Raw genomic sequence first — 19,696 nt, 5'->3', positions numbered from 1 at the left:
GCGCTACCGGCTTCGGGCAGCCCCTTTGCCTCCGGACCCTGCGCCGCCGGAGCCCGGGAGGGGAAGTGCCCGGCCGGCGGCTGGGGTCCGGAGGCAAGGGGGCTGCCTGAAGCCCATAGCGCTCGGGCGGCTCAGCTCTTAAACAGAGCCGAAGAGTCAGGGGAGGAGCTGAGCAGCCGCGGGAGGGGAAGTGCCCGGCCGGCATTTTTACCGGACATGTGCAGCTTTTTGGCAATTCACCCCGGACGGGGGTTTGATTGCCGAAAAGCCGGACATGTCCAGGAAAAAACGGACGTATGGTAACCCTAAGGAAGGGCAGCACTGGAGGTGAAAGACAGGAGTGGCCCAAAGGGGCTATACTGTTCTGGGGACTGCTGTGGCTCCCGGCATAACCAAGAGGCTGCCTCACTTTACAGCAGCCTGGTATGACTGCCTGTGGGCTGCTCTACAGCTCAGAAGAGCTGGAACACTTTGCGCTCCATCCACACTCACTCTTGTCCCCAACATAACTCTCTTGGTCCGATCCACACTCTCAGTATACACCTACTCAAGAGGCTGCACACAGGGGCGGCTCTATGTATTTTGCCGCCCCAAGCACGGCAGTCAGGCGGCTTTAGGCGGCACGCCTGCGGGAGGTCCGCTGGTAACGTGGATTCGGCGGCATGCTTGCGGGAGGTCCGCCGGTCCCGCGCCTTCGGCGTACCCGCTGCCGAATTGCCGCCGAAACCGCGGGACCGGAGGACCTCCCGCAGGCATGCCGCCGAAGGCAGCCTGACTGCCGCCCTCACGGCGACCGGCAGGCCACCCCCCGCGGCTTGCCGCCCCAGGCATGCGCTTGCTGCGCTGGTGCCTGGAGCCGCCCCTGGCTGCACAGGAGGGTAGTGTGAAGCTGCATAAGCCAGCCTTAAGCTACTTCTGCACCGGGGGAATTCCCCAGGAGACCTTTATGATCTCTTTATGCCTCTGGGTGGCTGCAGTGTCAACCACAATATGGTCCCATCTCTGGGTTAGCCTGGTGTATCTCCTTGCCAAACGCATTGGCCAACAAAATCCATATCATTCCAGCAACGAGCTTCCACTTCTGGCCCTGCCTCTTCCCCACTGCATAGAGCATCACTTTATTCCAAGTCTCTAAAGAGAATTTATGTAAGGAAAATGCTTGTTACCTTCTTACACACATAATCATTAGGTAAGTAAACAACAGATCGGAGCCTCTTCAACATGTCGAAAATCATCTGCCGGTCACAGCCCTGAACCCAAAAGAGGAAGTGGAATTACTTAATTTGTAGGAGCCTCTCAGGAGTCAAGTAATGTACAATCTAAGAAGGTCGACAGTACCTGAAAGAGCGCCACCTTGCTGACTATGTCGTAGTTCACATCAATAGCAATATCCAGCCTCATCTTGTCTGGCAGCTGCACCATCAGCTCCGATTCGTCTGTTAAAAGGGGAAACAAAACAAAGAACTGGCTACTTACAGAAATGTACCTAGCTTTCCAATATGGAGCTCGGTAACAAGTCAGTGCAGATCGTGCTTTTCCATAATGGGATGAGTTAGCAGGAACGGCAGGTTTTTCCTACACAGGAGGTTGTGATTTGGCCAACAATCTCAATTCAGCTAACTTCATCTATAGACTGGGAGTTGCAATCTTGGAATGCGCTGTTGTATGATCATGCTAGTTCACTACCAGGCTAGGAATTAGAATCCTGGTACTAGTGTAGTGGACAGTATAGAAGTAGGGTAAAACAAGGAAGAAATATAGAGAAATAAGTAAAATGAGAAAGGAAAAAAAAATCCCACAAAATCCTTAGGGTTAGTGCCCTAAAGCTGTGCTGCCACTGGTGTGGCAAAATGACTGCAGTGACTTTCCAAAACTCAGCAGTGGCCCTTTGGGTTTAATTGGAAAATCTCAGTGCAATTAACTGTGGAGGAGGGAGACTAGACAGAATGACACATATCTCTTGCTCTAGACCAGGGGTTCTCACAACAAATTTTTGGTGGCCTCAGAGTGCGGCCACCAACTCTTGCTGGTGGCCGCTATGACGCTTTTTCCTAAAATATTTAACTTTAGGAAAAACAAATAAATATGCACATATACACGTCCAAATCATAGTAATCTATTTATGTCGGGTTTTTTGCAGATTCAGTAATAAAAATAATGGACAATTGTGTCTATTCTTTACTGGACCTAAACAGAAGAGAAACACAAATAAGGTGCTTTGCATGTTCTTGTCTTTTGTTGTTGTTTCTTTTGCTTTTTTGGTTTTGGGTTTTTTTTAGACTTGCTAGCAAGTAAGTCTGCTTTTGTGAAAAGTGATATTTGTATGTTTGTTAATATCACTTTTCACAGCAGCAGACTTGCTAGCTAGCCGGGAGGCAGTGAAATATGATATTAACAAACATACAAATATCACTTTTCACAGCAGACTTACTCAGGCCTGGCAAGCCAGGGGACAAATTAAGCCTTGGTCGGATGGTAGGGTAGGGAGGCAGTGGGGGCTAAGGCTGATAGGGTGGATGGGTGAGGGTTCGGGGGATGGAGCCTGCCACGCCCTGCGGCTGGGGGGTGGATCCCGTGGCTGTAACCTGCCACCACACAGCCAGAGCCCATGTCCAGAGCCTGCTGCTGCATGTCTGGAGCCTGCCTCCCACCACCCCAGCGCTAAAGCCGGAAGCCTGAGCTCCACCACCCCCGGGAAGGTGGGGAACTCACACAACCTGTCTGCTCCTCCGGCATTTGTGCTTCCAGAGGGGGGCATGGCCCAACCCCTCTGGGTGGCCCCGGGGGAGGGAGTGCTTAGCTCCCCTCCCAATCACTGTCCAGGAGGTTGTGGCCGCAAGAGAAGTCCTTGGTGGCCGCATGCGGCCACAGTGGCCGCATGCGGCCACAGTGGCCGCATTTGAGAAACGCTGCTCTAGACCATCTGCAATTGACACTGATAACCAGTTCACAAAACGTTGTAAGCTGCCAACTTCCACTGATGTTCATAGGCCAAGGTTAAAATATCAGAAAGACATGAACTTAAAGTCTTAATAAAGACAGTAACCCTAAATACAGCTAATTCTTACCTAACATGCCTTGTGAATGCCAAGTGTATTCATACCATGTTTTGACCCGATTCTGAACGGATCTGGGGATTTTGTAGAAATTCATGTATTTAATGGTACTGTCCATGCAACTCCGATAATAAGTTTGTCCTGCTGTAGCAGCGCCAACTACATCTCTCATCTGAGTTGGAGGAGGGAAGAGAACAAAATTTAAGGAACTAGTTTATTTGTCATTCCTTATAGTTGTTAAGTATCCAAAAGACTATTAACAACTAGCTTCTTTGACTGAACATACATTGTGTATCACGACAGAGGATCTGCCTCCTCGAACTTATAAAACCATTGGCCTGCAGCAGGTCAGGAGCCCCTCCATATTAGTAAAACAAACTTTAAAATAATGTCAGAATGAACAGCGATGCTGTTGGGATTTTTCAATGGATGAAGTTGGAAAGCCCAGCGGGTACTTTTTGGGAAACTGAAACATGATTTCAGAGAGGTGACCTTAAAAATAACAAACATGGTGAGCCTGCATCATACAGATGGGAAGACAGATTGATTATTCCCTTACCTGGCCGATCATGACAGAGAAAGCAAAGACCCCTGTGAAGTAGTTCAGAAGCTGGAAGAGTATCTCGAACAGAGTTTGGGGGTCAGGCAGTCCCCCAATAGTAATTAGAGTCTTGACAGCCCAGTAATAACAGCGGATATAACTATAAAGGGGAAAACGAACAACTTTTCAACCAGTTTCCTTCACCTGAAAAGTCAGTATCTGCTATATACCATTAGAACTGCTCTGACACAGTCAGCAAGAGACCACTTGGAAACTACAGAGGGAACGGTTATGTGGTGAAAAGGGGAAAACTAAGGGGGTGAAAGCCTCTCCTCTCCCTTAAATGCAAAAGTTCCTGGAAAACCTACAGAGACAAAGAAGTTTAGGGGACAGGTGGAAAACATGGGGGCACTAGAGCTTCTTAGAGAAAAAGTCTCCAGAATTTTTTTAAATGGCAAAACAATGTATGTTTTCCCCAGTCTAGTTCTTAGTAATGGCTGGGCCATTTTGGCAGAAACATAACATAATAATAATAATTATTATAATCATTCAGACTCAGGCAGACGCACGGCACATAAAATTTCAACTTAAATGGTTAACGTTTACCAAAGTTATAAGCAATGGAGGGTGTAATAATGGGAAGTGTCAGGCAACCTTAATAATAGGCAGCCCTGCCTATATAAATCAAATAGCGCTGATGCTGTACTGGAAATGGTAGGCTTTTGACTAAAAGGTGGACTCGTATGTCAAAAGTGCTGTGTTAATTCAGACTTGGCTGCATCCTGACTGTCTCTTTATCACTCCTATTCTGCTGCATTGGCCTATTTGAAAACAGAAGGCACGCATACTAAGTACCTGTTTCCCTTCCCGTCATAGACCCATATGGTAGAACCCAGTCCCTGGTACCATGATGCCCAGTAATACAGGCATGAGTTCACGTGTAAGCTGAAGAGTAAATAGGCTGTGGTCCTTATCACTCTGCAAAGAAAGGCAACAATGAAAGAGGAAAGATTACAAGGTGCCCGATAATGAAAAACACCTTCAAATCCCCCAAAATATCATTGTTAAAAGTGAAAAATAATTCATGGAAACACAGGGCAGGCTCTGATATTTATAGCCCTAGGGGAAGAGAAAAGGAGTGCTTCGGAACAGTTGACTCTAATTATTCCAAGGGATTCCCTGCCAGTCACACAGCTAAAGCTCTGCACAGCTCTGAAAATGTAGGGGAAAGAATATTTTCACCTGCTGCTTTACGCTGTTTATCCCCACCACTTCTGCCCCTAGTTGCTTTGGGAACAAAGATCATTTCAAATAATGTTGATAGCATTTATCACATGGAGCTGCAACTGGGAAGAGGGTAATGACTAAAGGCTATTATTAATATAGATAATTTTTCTACTGTCATCTTTCGTATTGTGGATCTGTCACATATCCTGGAAGCAGTGCCATGTGCTACAATGCAGAAGACAGAGTTGAGAATGACTGAAAATGAGTCGCTTGCTTCTTGGCTAGGGAGCGCTGGAAAAGTAATACGTTTTGGGTTGCAGAGGCCCTAAGGTGATGTTTGATTCCGGTGTGTGTCTGCCAATCATCTCATGATGCGCTATTAGTGTTGTCAGCCTCCCAGGAGACATTTCCAGCCTCAGCCGAAGTCACTGCGATTGTGGCAGTCAATAAGGAGGAGGAAGAATTTTCTCTATCTAGAATGTCTATGATTGAATCACATATGGGGAACAAAGAGGAACTATGTTTGGCTGGAGATTGCTGCATCTCCACCAAATTGCACCTCTTCCGCCTCCAATAAAAGAACAGTCCCAAAAATATCTTCCTCCAAGAAGATACAAATGTATCAGTGGTTTGTCTCACCTGTAAACATATGCCTTGCTCAGGATAGCTTCAAGCCGGTTATTAAACTCAAAGAAGGCCATGTACTGTTAAAGAGAATGATACAATGCGCATTAGCTTCCCATCAATCACAGCTGGTAACTAGATTTCAATAGCGTTGAATGAGAATCCTTTAATTCAGGGGCTCTCAACCTTTCCAGATGACTGTCCCTGTTTCCGCAGTCTGATCTGTCTTGCCTATCCCCAAGTTTCACCTCACTTAAAAACTACTTGCTTACAAAATCAGATGTAATAATACAAAAGTGTCACAGCCACACTAGTACTGAAAAATTGTTACATTTCTCATTTTTACCATATAATTATAAAATAAATCAATTGAAACATAACTATTGTACTTGCATTTCACTGTATAGTATATAGAGCAGTATAAACATGTCATTGTCTCTATGAAATGTTCGTTTGTACTGACTTCGCTAGTGCTTTTTATGTAGCCTGTTGTAAAACTAGGCACGTGTCTAGATGAGTTGATGTACCTCCTGGAAGACCTCTGTGTACCCCCAGGGGTACGCTTATCCCAGGTTGAGAATTACTTCTTTAACTAGCAAAACTATGTTTCACCTCCAGGCATCCTCCAAAAAATCTCATTTTCCTTTCAATTGTACTCCTAGAGTAGTTCTGTATTAAAAACTACAAAAGGCGCGAGATGAGAGATTCCAATGCTTCTTTTAATTATCACTGATCTTTTTTATTTTACAATTTTAAGTATGTTTTAGAGTTGGGGTAAGGTGCTGGATTGACAGCCCTGGAGACTCAAATCTTCCATGAACCTTTCAAATCTTGGCCTTTCCCCTAATCCTGCAGATTACTGCCAGTCCATTAGGGACCATCCTGAGACAAGTGTCTCATTTCATATATGCCACAAAATAGGTGGAAATGACTTTCACTTGCTACTAACATGGCTTAGATTTGATGTAGTGACTCCATAGCCCATTGAGCTGTCTAATCTTCTAGCTCAGGGGTCGGCAACCTTTCAGAAGTGGGGTGCCGAGTCTTCATTTAGTCACTCTCATTTAAGGTTTCGCGTGCCAGTCATACATTTTAACGATTTTAGAAGGTCTCTTTCTATAAGTCTATAATATGTAACTAAACTATTGTTGTATGGAAAGTAAATAAGGTTTCAAAATGCTTAAGAAGCTTCATTTAAAATTAAATTAAAATGCAGAGCCCCCCGGACCGGTGGCCAGGACCTGGGCAGTGTGAGTGCCACTGAAAATCAGCTCGCGTGCCGCCTTCGGCACCTGTGCCATAGGTTGCCTACCCCGTTCTAGCTGAAAGTAGCTTTCATATGCACTCTTTCAGCTGTCCTCAAATTTTTAAAACATTCTTTTACTTTCTTTTAAAACCTTAATTGCTTCAAAATCTCTCACAGGAGAGTTCTTCCCTGCTTACATCAGATCCCGTTACAGCAATGTGGAAAATTTATAATCATATGATATGGAACTCACTCCTGTTGTCATCATAGGCGCCAACTTTTCCAGGCGCCGGTGGGTGCTCGCCCCCGGCCCCGCCGCGACTCCACCCCACCCCGCCCCTTCCTGCCCCTGCCCCACCCATCCCAACCCCTTCCCCAAATCCCCGCCCTGGCCCCGCCTTTTCCCTGAGCGCGCCACCTTCCCAGTGCTTCCCACCGCGAAACAGAAGTGGAGCCGCGGCGCGCTCAGGGGAGGAGGCGGAGCGGAGCAGAGGCAAGCTGGGGGGAGGGGGGGCGGGGAGCTGCCGGTGGGTGCAAAGCACCCACGGAGTCAGCGCCTATGGTTGTCCTTGGAATCAATGGCAAAACTTCCATTATCTTCAATAGACACAGGATCAGACCCTTAGTATGTGCTCTTATAGTCCCCACCCATCCCCCCAAATAAAAGAAATTATGATTCTCCTAATGACAACTAAAATGTATGGCAACTTTTAGTAATACCTTCAAAAGGACAAACCTCTTCCCCTCCCTGCCCCCATGCAATTGTACTGTCATCTACAATTAATCTACTTCGGCAGACAGGAATAGCGCATCAAAAAACTACGCGATTCTGTTACATTCACTAAAAATGCAGTCTCCCCCCTTGTTTTTGTAACCACCTGACTTACCTTTAAACAGCGAGGCAACCGCAAGAGAGAATTTACGCCAACTTTGAAGTAAAAGAAATCCAGGGGAAGAAGGCACAACACGTCCATCTAAAACTCACATGTGAGACCACAACAGAAAACATGGTGGTAAATTGAAACCATCATGGGGCTCTTTTGCTTCTAGCAGCACTCAGGAAAGGGTATTCGGGACCCAACTCTGGCCTCATTTACTAGGAAGCAACTTCCATTGAAATCAAAAGTGGGGATCCAGGAGGGCAGTAGGGTAAGTCAATGGAAATAAAACTCATGTTCTGCGGACATGATTATGCACAAACTTCCATATATTTGTACACATAACTGGGGCGCTGGGGAAGCCAACGTTGAAACAGGATCTCCACCACCCTTAACTGTGTGCAGCATGTTCTCTTGCCCCCCTCCAACGAACTCTCCTCTTCCTAGCCCTCTCTGAGGAGGCTACTGCTGCCTTTGGCACTAGGGTGACCATATGTCCCAATTTTATAGGGACAGTCCTGATTTTTGGAGCTTTTTCTTACATAGGCACCTATTACCCCCCACTCCCGTCCCTATTTTTTCACACTTGCTATCCGGTCACCCTATTTGGCACTTACCTATCAAAGTGCGATCCCCAGTTATATATGGCTAGCCCTTGTCCAGACACACACCCAACCTCCTTTCCATTCCTTTCCTACCCAGACAGGGCCATGCTAAACCTGATCTACATCTGTCAAGATAACTATTACACGTATTTTAAACATTATTCCGGTCCTAATATTCAGAGGTGTGACTAATAGCAAGAGGAAATGGATTTCAAAATATGATTGTAATGTGTCCTTTAAATAATAATAAATACATGTAAAAATCAAACACGGTGTGTCAGACCTTGAAGCGTCGGGATTTCAGGTAGTTCTGTCGCATGGCCTTTTTATCAGTCTAGACGAGAACAGGAAACAGAGGGAAACATCATCACTGGTTGGCGGTGAGGTTTACTGACCTGCACCTGACTGAAAAGGCAGAGAGGAGGCACCTACACAGCATCACCATATGCTTCCTTCCTATTATATAGCAGAGGGGAGCAGAAGAGACCTAATTATGCGGGAAAGGGATTGGGATGGGAAAGAGGGGAGGAGGGAAATGACATCTTCTCCCCACCATAGTATAAATACTGCCATGACCTCGCCACAGTGAACATGGTAGATTTTCTGTATAAGGAAAACAAGGAGACATGGCTTGATAAAAGGGGGGTGGGGGTATTGAGGAACAACCTCGCTTAGCTGCGAGGACATTCTCCTTAGGACATTGAGTAAATTGTCGTTCCAAAAGCCTCTTACATAGCTTCTCCTCTGCACAGTGAACATTTCACGGTGTGCTCTGTGGGTAAAAAATTCACTCAGGGCCCATGAAGTAAATAAGGGACGCAGCGGGAGAGCTGCCTTTTTGCTCTATGTTCTTATCTTCCAACATTTGCCAAAAAAAAACTTTCTACGGACTTCAAGTATTATAGCAGGAGGTACCCAAAGCAAGCCAAAGTCCCGTTTGAAATTTTGCCTTGTGAGGGAACCGCTACTAGCCGCCACTTACAATTATGTCTCCTCCTTGGACAAACTGCAGGCGGACCTGAACGACAGTGATGTCCAGAAAATAGATGAGGTCGCAGAGATAGTCTACAAGTAGCCACCAATGGAGGTTTTCAGGCATTTGGTATGGAAAGGCCCAGCGTACTGGAATCAGCCAGCAGTTCCAATTCCAGGCCAGAACAACAAAGAAAAGCCACAGCACGTACATCAAATCTAAGCAGAGGGAAGCACAGATCAAAATTAGTGAGCAGTTGACAGAGAATAGCCGCATATTATCCATAGGGTTGACTGTAAGGATGAATGAATTAGGTACTAAAAATTAAAGGGAACAGAACTTCCTACATTCCAAGCACTTATATCAGACTGTCTTTGCTCTGCTTCTACGACATATCCACTTTATTTATTTCTTTTGCAACTACACTGCACTAGCTGCTGGCTTTTGGAGAGAGTTGACTTTTAGGCCTGGTCTACACTAACCCCCCCACTTCGGACTAAGGTACGCAAATTCAGCTACGTTAATAACGTAGCTGAATTCGAAGTACCTTAGTCCGAACTTACCGCGGTCCAGACGCGGCAGGAAGGCTCCCCCGTCGATGCTGCGTACTCCGCTCGCCGAGCTGGAGTACCGGTGTCGATGGCGAGCACTTCCGGGATCGATCCGGGGCACTTCCGGGATCAATCCGGGATCGATTTATCGCATCTTAACCAGACGCGATAAATCGAACTCAGAACATCGATTGCTTACATCCGGACCCGGATGTAAGTGTAAACGTACCCTTAGAGATGAGCCAGGTGGTTAAGAAGAGTGAGTAGCTGGTGGAGAAGGAACTGGGTTTTCAGGAGATTTTCAGAGCAGTCCGACAAAGTCTGTCAGATAAAATGGCCAAAAACCACTGGTGCATTGCCACCCTCACCAGCTTTGGGGCAACAACTGAGGCTAGCTATGATCCCTAATGGAATTTATCACTTCCTTCTGCTCTTCCAAATGAAAAAAATTCAATCAGACAGGGTCTAAATCATTCCTTTCTTCCTTCCCTGGTGTCCTTGCCACACTCCCAATTCTCCCATTTCTTTCTCCTCCTCTCCTGCTTTCTTTCCATGCCATCTCTACTTTTATCTTCCCTTTCTCATAAATGGAGCAACAGCATTATCTCAACCAATAGTATTTTTCAATTACTTACTGTTGAGAGGGTCGATGCTGCTTGGGAACCGGTACTTTTTCACACGGCTTGGCCAGGGGCGGCATCTGAATTTGCAGCAGAGCATCTCACAGTAATGTGCCTCCACTTCAGCTGCTGTCTCTTTTTCTTCTGGTGGCGGCGGTGGTTCTGGAGAGGTTTTCTTGGAAGGGGCTATGAAAAGTCATAGAATTATTGAAAGCAGCGCGAACTTCTCTGACAGGCTGAAGTTCTCATGTTTGTCCCTGGTCTTTAAACTTTTCTCTTATTAACATAACCTCTTCATGAAAGGCCAGTCTGCATTCCTAGCTAAGAGCTTTGTTAATGTTCATGACTTTCACGTTCTCTTCACAGACCAGCCTCTCTCAAAGACTAAGGGTATGTCTACACTACCCGCCGGATCGGCGAGCAGCAATCGATCCAGCGGGGATCGATTTAGCGCGTCTAGTCTAGACACGATAAATCGATCCCCGAGTGCTCTCCCGTTGACTCCTGTACTCCACCGCTGCGAGAGGCGCAGGCGGAGTCGACGGGGGAGCGGCAGCAGTCGACTCACCGCAGTGAAGACACCATGGTAAGTCGATCTAAGTACGTCGACTTCAGCTACGTTATTCACATAGCTGAAGTTGCGTAACTTAGATCGATCCCCCCCGGTGTAGACCAGGCCAAAGAAGCAGCTCAGCCTTCATGCCAGCTTACTCCTGTGTCTTTCATAATCATAATATTATATTCTGCACTTATACAGCTGTAAATTTCAAAGCACTGGCAAACTATTGGTATATTTACCCTCACAACACTCTGCTGCGGTACGGAAGTATTATTACTCCATTTTACAGATGAAACAACTGAGGAACAAAGAGATTAACCTGAATTGCCCAAGGTCACACAAGTCTGTAGCAGCGTAAGGAATAGAACCCAGCTCTCTTTAAGTCCAGCCCTTTGCCTTAAACAGAAGACCATCCTCCCTCCCTCTTTATTGGGTAACGATTGCTAATTATGCCACGTCATCTGGAGCGGTGTTTTTTGTTTGTTTGCAATGTGCATTTTTTGCATAGGGAAAAACCACCAATCATTTCACTGAGGATCTTACAACACCGCTCTAAGGGGCTACTTATATCCACTGAACCATCATTTCCACACACTTCTACTCAACAATTCTGTCTCCTTTTATGTACCGTTTATCTATTCATGGAAGACAGGTCAGTTGCTAAGTTTCCAGGTTACAAAACCATATCATCATTTTTATTGCTTGGGCTTTACGAAACCAGTTTCTCCGGCTCAGTAACTTCTGCCTCTTGCTCAGTATTCCCGGTCTACTGAGAGGTCCCAAACCCAGCTGTAACTCACATGCCACAGGGGTCTCATCATCAGAGGTAGTATCTGGGTCAATCAGTTTCTCTTTCACTTTCTCAGTCCTGTCTTTAAAGAGCCTCACCAGCTCCTGCAGCCGGTCATTGATTGTCAAACTGTTCTGGCTGGTTGCTGAACCTGCTCGCTCTGGCAAGCTGCAGAAAAACCATTGGAGAATTTACTAATGTAAAATAAAAGCAGGGGACAGCCCTTTTTTTTCACCCGTAGGATCCTTAGTTAGAATTCAACCCTGTCCATGTGGCTATTGCATAACTGTACACGGTCAAGTGTGACAACTAAAGTAAATTCAGTCTCATGGATTACAGTCAGTCAGAGAATCATAGAAACATACAGCTGGAAGGGACCTCGAGAGGTCATTGTCTCCCCATGCTGAGGCAGGATCAAGTATACCTTAGACCATCCGTGACAGGTATTTGTCTAACCTCTTCTTAAAATCCTCCAGTGATGGGGATTCCACAACCTAAGTAGTGGTAACCCGTTCTACTACTTAACTAGACTTCAAAGAGAAACAGCAGAACTAAAATTCATTTGCAAATTTAACACCATTAATCTGGGTTTGAATAGGGACTGGGAGTGACTGGCTCAATACAAAAGCAGCTTTGCCTCTCCTGGAATTGACACCTCCTCATCTATTATTGGGAGTGGACTACAGCCACCCTGAGCGAATTGGCCCTGTCAACACCGGTTCTCCACTTGTGAGGTAACTCCCTTCTCTTCATGTCTCAGTATATAATGCCTGCATCTGTAACTTTCCCTCCATGCATCTGAAGAAGTGAGGTTTTTTACCCACGAAAGCTTATGCCCAAATAAATCTGTTAGTCTTTAAGGTGCCACCGGACTCCTTGTTGTTTTTACTTAACTAGAGTAACAGTTAGAAAGTTTTTCCTAATACCTAACCTAAATCTCCCTTGCTGCAGATTAAGCTGGTTACTTCTTGTAACTACTTTCCATGGACATGGAGAACAATTGATCACCATCCTCTTTGTAACAGCCCCTAAGGTATTTGAAGACTTATCGGGTCCCCCCTCAGTCTTCTTTTCTCAAGACTAAACATGCCCAGGTTTTACTCTTTCCTCATGGATCACATTTTCTAAATCTTTTAACATTTGTGTTGCTCTTCTCTGAACTCTCTCCAGTTTGCCTACATCTTTCTTAAAATGTGGCACAGGCACAAAATTGACCACAGTACTCCAGCTGAGGCCTTACCGGTGCCAAGCACAGCGGAACAATTACCTCTTGTGTCGTACATACAATACGCTGCTGCTAGCCTTTCTTGCAACTGAATCACATTGTTGGCTCATATTCAATTTGTGATCCATTATAACCCCTGGATCTTTTTCTGTAGTATTATTGCCAAGCCAGTTATTCCCAAGATGGATAAAAGTTGATGATTCTTTTTTAAAAATCTGATTTTTTTATTTAAATCAGATTTTATTTTAATAAAATAGAGGGGTTTTTTTAACTTAAATTTGAAATTATGACAACCTATGTTAGCCCTAAACTTACTCTAATCTATTGAAATAATTTAACTTTTTTTTTAATTACGCAGTATATGTTTACTGCCAAAGTTTTAAAGAAAGTCCAGCCACTGAACTGATGGAAGCCACTGGCTAAGCACCTCGAGCCAGGGTTTGTTGACGTGCTAAACCAGCGTTTGACAGCAGTAGCCTCTTCTGCAGGGGAGAGAGAATATTTTCTTCATTTCAGTTTATTTAACTAGTCCAATTCAATGATCATTCATTCAAAGTTTAAAACCAATAGGAAGTTGAGAAAAACAGGAAAGCTTGTTTTCCTCTTCTAATCTTTGAATAAAAAATAGGTGTGAGAGGATGAGACCGACTAGTTCTAAAATCTTAAATGACAACAGAGACAAGACACAATCAGTTCAATTCACTAACTACTGATAATATTTCCTTTGTTAAATAAATCAGTTTTAAATGCAAAACATGTTTTGATAAACTTTTTTCTTACGTATGCTGCACTGTTAAGGTAGTTTTATTTAACTAATTAAAAACAACTTTAAAATGCTAGGTTTTTTGCATTTTTAATTGCATTCAAATTCCCATCCAAATAGAGCTTCACACAAATCACAAGTACAAAATTATTCATTTAGTAAATAAGAAATGCATTATTCACCATTTTCTAACATAATAAAAAATGTAAAAAATAAGACCCGGAATAAACGTAAGTTCAGCTATATAACTGCTTAAATAAATGTATATGGAAATAGTGTATTCTCCTGGTTTGCAAAAAGAAGCACCAAATTTAGTGAAAGGAGTGTATTTAGGTGCCAATCAACTTTTTTTTATTGTTACCAACCAATGAGAATCCACCTTTCTTAAGGAAAATAACTAAAAAGTACAAATGCAAAACATATTAAAATCAGAGATTTAAATCAAGGTTTCCTGCTTGCTGATTTAAATCATGATTAAAATCAGTTATTTAAATTGCTTTGATTTGAAACAATCCACCCTGGTTAATCCCCATTTTGTATTTTGCCTTTGATTTTTCCTTCCTAAATGTAATACTGTGCATTTGTTTTTATTGAATTTCATCTTGTTGATTTCAGACAAATTCTCCAATTTATCAAGGTCATTTTGAATTCTAGTACTGTCCTCCAAAGTGTTTGCAATCCCTCCCAGCTTGACGTCATCTGCAATTTTTATAAGAACACTCTCCACTCTCTTATCCAAGTCACTGATGAAAAAACTGACTAGTATCGGACCCAGAACAGACGCTGGTGTGACCCCACTAGATACATCCTCCCAGTTTGACAGTAAACCATTGATAACTACTCTTTGGGTACGGTCTTTGAACCAGTTGTACCCACCTTATAATAATTTCATCTAGGCCACATTTCCCTAGTTTGCTTATGAGAATGTCATGTGGGACTGCGTCAAAAGCCTTACTAAAATCGAGGTACATCACATATCCTGCTTTCCCCCTATCTGCTAAGCCAGTAACCCTGTCAAAGAAGGAAATTAGGTTGTTTTGGCATGATTTGTTCTTGACAAATCATGTTGGCTATTATTTATCACTGTATTATCCTCTAGGTGCTTACAGTGTCACAAGGTCATACAGTACGTTTGCTTCAAAGGGCAGACAGTGCTAGAAACGACTTGGTAATTATTAAGAACACACGCTACTTTCTGCCATCACTCGCCATGCTCTGTCATACCAGGAGAGGGCTTTGGTTGAGAACCACTGGATGGAGCTGTAGGGGAAGCCTATGGACAGGTAGGGGAAGCCTATGAACATGTAAGCTGTGAATTCCCCTTTCAGTCTCCCACAGCTTGTCTTGACTAAAAAAATAGGTCAGGTTAAAGTTGGGTTGTGTTAACTAACATGATTGCAAAGTCATGTTTAACCTCAGTGTAGACAGCGACAAGTCATGTTTAGCTGCATGTCAACTGGGTGTTGTGAACGCTAGGGTTCTAATAGGGTTTATTCATGATCAGCTGACACAACAATTTCTGTCTACGTGGATTGCTAAATCATGTTGAACATTGTGTTAGTTCAAGCGACTCCTCAAGGCCATGGACTCGCATGATCCAATTTTTTAATAAAGACAAGCACTCAATGGGAGAGGTTCCTCTCAGGACTGTTGCATTAGTGGAACACCGTAAAGAAGTCCAGGACTGAGTACACATGATGTAAAATGCCCTCTCATTCCAGAAAGGAGAAACAAGATGTTTCTGAACAACGAATACAAGTTGGCAGCACCGCATTTCTGTAATACTGTTCAAATTAAAAATGCAGCCATCTTCTCTGCAAGCTAAGCCAGATCTTTCAGTGATGTCTACAAATCTGGCAGCACTTGGCAATGGTATTTTTTTAAATCTTCCTTTAATATGAATCTGTATTAGAAAATAGAACAGATATTAAATGCAGCTTTTAAATGAGTTCTCAAATCTTTGATTCAAAATTAGATTATCCTTTCACTACTTATACAGTCTATGGTTTTCGATGCAAAAGTTCTAGGCCAGCAAAATCTAGGAGAACATTTTTCATCGCAGTGCATGAAGAATGACAGGAACAGTTTCAACTTTGGTAACAGTATATTTCCTTACTCACTGCGCTGAAACATCTTACTCATCAGTGCTAGATATCCATCCATCTATCCATTTCTCTGTTGTATCTTAGGTATTTCTAAGGTGCCAGTCACCTTTGTATCTATGCACCAAAATATGAAATCTTAATAACTACACTGATTCATGAATCTGGGCTTCTCGTTCTAGCAGTACACCCCACTCACTTTTTTCTCTGTAGGTTGGACTGGCCAGGTGAGGCTCTGACTGGAGACTCAACTGGGGATGCATCCTCTATGCTGTCCTCCTGGGAGCGTAGCTTCCTCCTAAAGAAAGATGAGTAAATGGCATCAGGAACAAAAACAATAAGATAGAAAATGTTCTTTGCCCTTCGTACACACACACACACACACTCACACACTCACACACTCACACACTCACACACACACACTCACACACTCACACACACACTCACTCACTCCACACAAGCCTCCACGTAAGGTTTAAAAATGTTAAACCAAATCAGAGTAATTTACTATGTAAAATAACAGAACTTCAGAGAGAGCTTTAATATTGTCTGCTGTATCTCGGCAACGCGTGGTATAGGACGCCATCAAGTGGTCGAGGGACAGCTATTTAGAACACATCACCGGACATCGGCAATACCAGGAGAGATGAGCCGGAGTGCCGTTGAGAAGCAAAGTCGGGAAAGTAACTGAAATACTTCTCTGAGGGATTGTATTTACTGAGGGACAACCGCCCCTAAATTCTCCATTACTGAGGGACAATCTACACTCATTGCTATATTTGCTTTCCACAAGCTACGCTTAGTATAACCTTTTATGAGTGATTTATCCAAATATTTGGAAGCTAATATCTAAACTGTATCATTACATTGATTAACCTAAATTGGGGATATTGTAGATTATGTACTATATTTATTGTATGATTTTTAAACCAAACTTTGTACTTTTGGATAATTTAAGCATTATACCTAGAGGTATAGACACTCTTTCCTTAACCTGTGTATTAGATCATTTTAACATTAGCTTTAATAAACATTTTAAATCTGTTCTTGTCTCTTGTATCCCAGCTACAGAATGCACTTAGCACTATGGGGCCCAGATTGCTACTGGGGCGCTATTTAATGTAAACAATAAATAATAATTATCATACTCATTTTATTTTATTTTATTATGTCTCAGTGTATCAGTCAATAGTGCACTGCACTACCATGTCGGAAACTGAGGTTCAGGAGCAGTCTTGGGGATTTTTGCTTCTTATGCAAGAGGAAGACGTAGTCATCATACAGGTGTTTAACATACTTAGCCCTGGTCTACACTGGGGGGGGGGATCGATCTAAGATACGCAACTTCAGCTACGAGAATAGCAGCTGAAGTCGACGTATCTTAGTTCGACTTACCTCGCGTCCTCACAGCGCGGGGTTGACTGCCGCCACTCCCCTGTCGACTCCAGTTCCGCCTCTCGGCAGTGGTGGAGTTCTGGAGTCGACGGCAGAGCGATCGGGGATCGATTTATCGCGTCTACCGATCCCCAATAGATCAATCACTAACCGCCAATCTGGCGGGTAGTGAAGACCTGCCCTTAGTCTCTGAGACTAAGGGCTGCTGTATGTAAGAGTCTTTTGCACCAACAGCTGCAGCCTGAACATTAACATTGCAACCTGGGAGGAGGTTGTTGGACATCCTAAACGCGTACAGGGTTCACTTGCACATGTGAGAAATGTGATTATGTGGGGAAATAGATAACCCACAAATTAGTTATGGGTCATAATGAATGGCTAAGCAGTATCTCTACAAACCCTCTAAGTCAGGTCACCACAATATATGAGAAACTCCCTCCTTGGTTAGCCTTGGTCAAAGGTCAGTCTGGGGGAGCCTCAGTGAATCCCACACATTTGTTTGGAGCCACTCTGCTTGCCAGACCAAAAACAAACACACACAATCGATTATAGGAAATCAAGAACCAAATTCTGCCCTCAGCTGATTTCAACAGACTTAGAGGTAAAACCAACAATACTCCGTGTTTTGCACGGGTTTTATGATATCATGCCTCATGCAGCTGATAGTTCTAAACAGCTAATTCACCGAACAGAGATCTGAAACCTCACTGCACCGTACTGGACTTAAATTTTAGATACAAGACATTCCAGTGACTTGGTACCCAAACAACTCACGTGAGTCGTCGCTGGCCTCCTCATTGTATAAAGATGCCTTGCAGTCAAAAAACGAATTAGCAAGAGACTCCAACATATTTTCACTAACTGCATATGTCCTTTATTATTCAAGCCCACATGTTTACAAGAATGCAAATATTATAAAACAGTAGTCCTCATACACTGGTTTGCAGAGTTGGTCAAATGTATTTTTGAAAGTAACAGTCACTCTTTACGGAAAAGCAAACTTCCTGCTTTGTTGAAAAAGTACAACCCCCTCTTTTCATTTCCTTAAAGCCTCTTACCTGACACACTTTAAAGTCATCCTTCACATCCTCCAGAATATGCAATCTGTCTTTTTGTGTCATGTGACGTTTGGGAAGAATGCCTCTAAATTTATTTTCAAATTAACACTAATGCCCTTGGGAAGATAAGAAAGAGAGATCTGTCCTCTAGCAATTCTGAATGTCTGGGGACTCAGAGAAAAGGCTTTGGTAGTCTGCTGTGGCTGCAACTCATCTACTTTCCTGGCAGATGTTACAACCTACCAAGAAAGGAATTTAAAGTTCAGCTGATTTTAAACACTTGTGGGGGAGGGGTTCTGTGGGAACCTGGGGTATCACTACTAAATACCTTGAAGATATCCATGTGGGTTGAGGAAGTTAATATTTTCCTAACAGGCCTCAGTTTCTTAATTGCCTGAGAAAGTACTGAATCTCTGTGTGATACTCCCATTAGAACATACAAACAACCAGACTGGGTCAGACCACCAATGGTCCACCTGGCCCAGTTTCCTGTCTCTGACAGTGGCCAGTGCCAGATACTTCAGAGAGAATGAACAGAACAGGGCAATCTCAAGTGATCCATTCTGTGTCATCCAGTCCCAGCTTCTGGCAGTTGCAGGTTTGGGGAGACCCGGAGCATGGGGTTCCATCCTTGACCATCCTGGCTAATAGCCATCGATGGACCTATCCTCCATGAACTTATCTAATTCTTTTTTGAACCCAGTTATACTTTTGGCCTTCACAATATAGAATCATAGAACTGGAAGGGACCTCGAGAGGTCATCTAGTCCAGTCCCCTGCACTCATGGCAGGACTAAGTATTATCTAGACCATCCCTGACAGGCATGTGTCTAACCTGCTCTTAAAAATCTCCAATGATGGATATTCCACAACCTCTCTAGGCAATTTATTCCGGTGCTTAACCATAGCATCCCATAGCAAAGAGTCCCATGCGTTGGCTGTGCGTTGTGTAAAGAACTTCTTCCTTTTGTTTGTTTTAAATCTGCTGCCTGTTAATTTCATAAGGTGACTCTTAGTTCTTGAGTTATGTGAAAGGGTAAATAACACTTCCCTATTCACTACCTTCACACCATTCATGATTTTATAGACCTCTTCATATCCCCCCCAGTTGTCTCTTTTCTAAACTGAACAGTCTCAGTCTTTATAATTTCTCCTTATCAGAGGTCCATATCACTAATCATTTTTGTTGCCCTTCTCTGCAAGACTCTGTGAGCTAATTTTGCCCTTAAATACACTACGGCTGCACCTTCAAAAGAAGTCAATATGCATTATATCTCTATAGCAAAGGTCAAACCTGGGCTGGCAAGACTAGATTCAAAGTCCATTAAAATCCACTGATTTAAATGGGCCTTGGAACAGGTCCTCTATGGCTAAGATGGCATAGCTATTTAATAGGAGTGTGTTTACATGAAGTAAAAGTTACGCATGAAAGAGATTAAATAAATAATCAACAGTACAAGCTCAGGCATAAATTCCAACGTCT

At 43.6% G+C, this 19,696-nt stretch overlaps 1 protein-coding gene across 1 annotated transcript in view; it reads right to left on the bottom strand.

Moving 5' to 3' along the window:
* Positions 1–19,696, bottom strand: part of CNGB1 (cyclic nucleotide gated channel subunit beta 1) — a 38,536-nt gene that overhangs the window by 6,182 nt on the left and 12,658 nt on the right. Inside the window, exons 3-14 of the mRNA XM_029911784.1 lie at positions 15,960–16,058; positions 11,681–11,838; positions 10,337–10,507; positions 9,160–9,368; positions 8,461–8,511; positions 7,582–7,668; positions 5,464–5,528; positions 4,453–4,575; positions 3,616–3,757; positions 3,069–3,228; positions 1,339–1,436; positions 1,167–1,250 (exon numbers count right to left, since the gene is read on the bottom strand). Coding sequence (XP_029767644.1) covers positions 1,167–1,250; positions 1,339–1,436; positions 3,069–3,228; positions 3,616–3,757; positions 4,453–4,575; positions 5,464–5,528; positions 7,582–7,668; positions 8,461–8,511; positions 9,160–9,368; positions 10,337–10,507; positions 11,681–11,838; positions 15,960–16,058 — 1,447 coding nt within the window. The remainder of the gene's footprint in view (positions 1–1,166; positions 1,251–1,338; positions 1,437–3,068; positions 3,229–3,615; positions 3,758–4,452; positions 4,576–5,463; positions 5,529–7,581; positions 7,669–8,460; positions 8,512–9,159; positions 9,369–10,336; positions 10,508–11,680; positions 11,839–15,959; positions 16,059–19,696) is intronic.

This window comes from Terrapene carolina, unplaced genomic scaffold (assembly GCF_002925995.2).
Source record: "Terrapene carolina triunguis isolate 2854851 unplaced genomic scaffold, T_m_triunguis-2.0 Scaffold130, whole genome shotgun sequence".
NCBI classification, from domain to species: Eukaryota; Metazoa; Chordata; order Testudines; family Emydidae; genus Terrapene; species Terrapene triunguis.
Note: the sequence above shows the minus strand (reverse complement) of the source record. Positions and strands in the feature narration are given on the sequence as shown.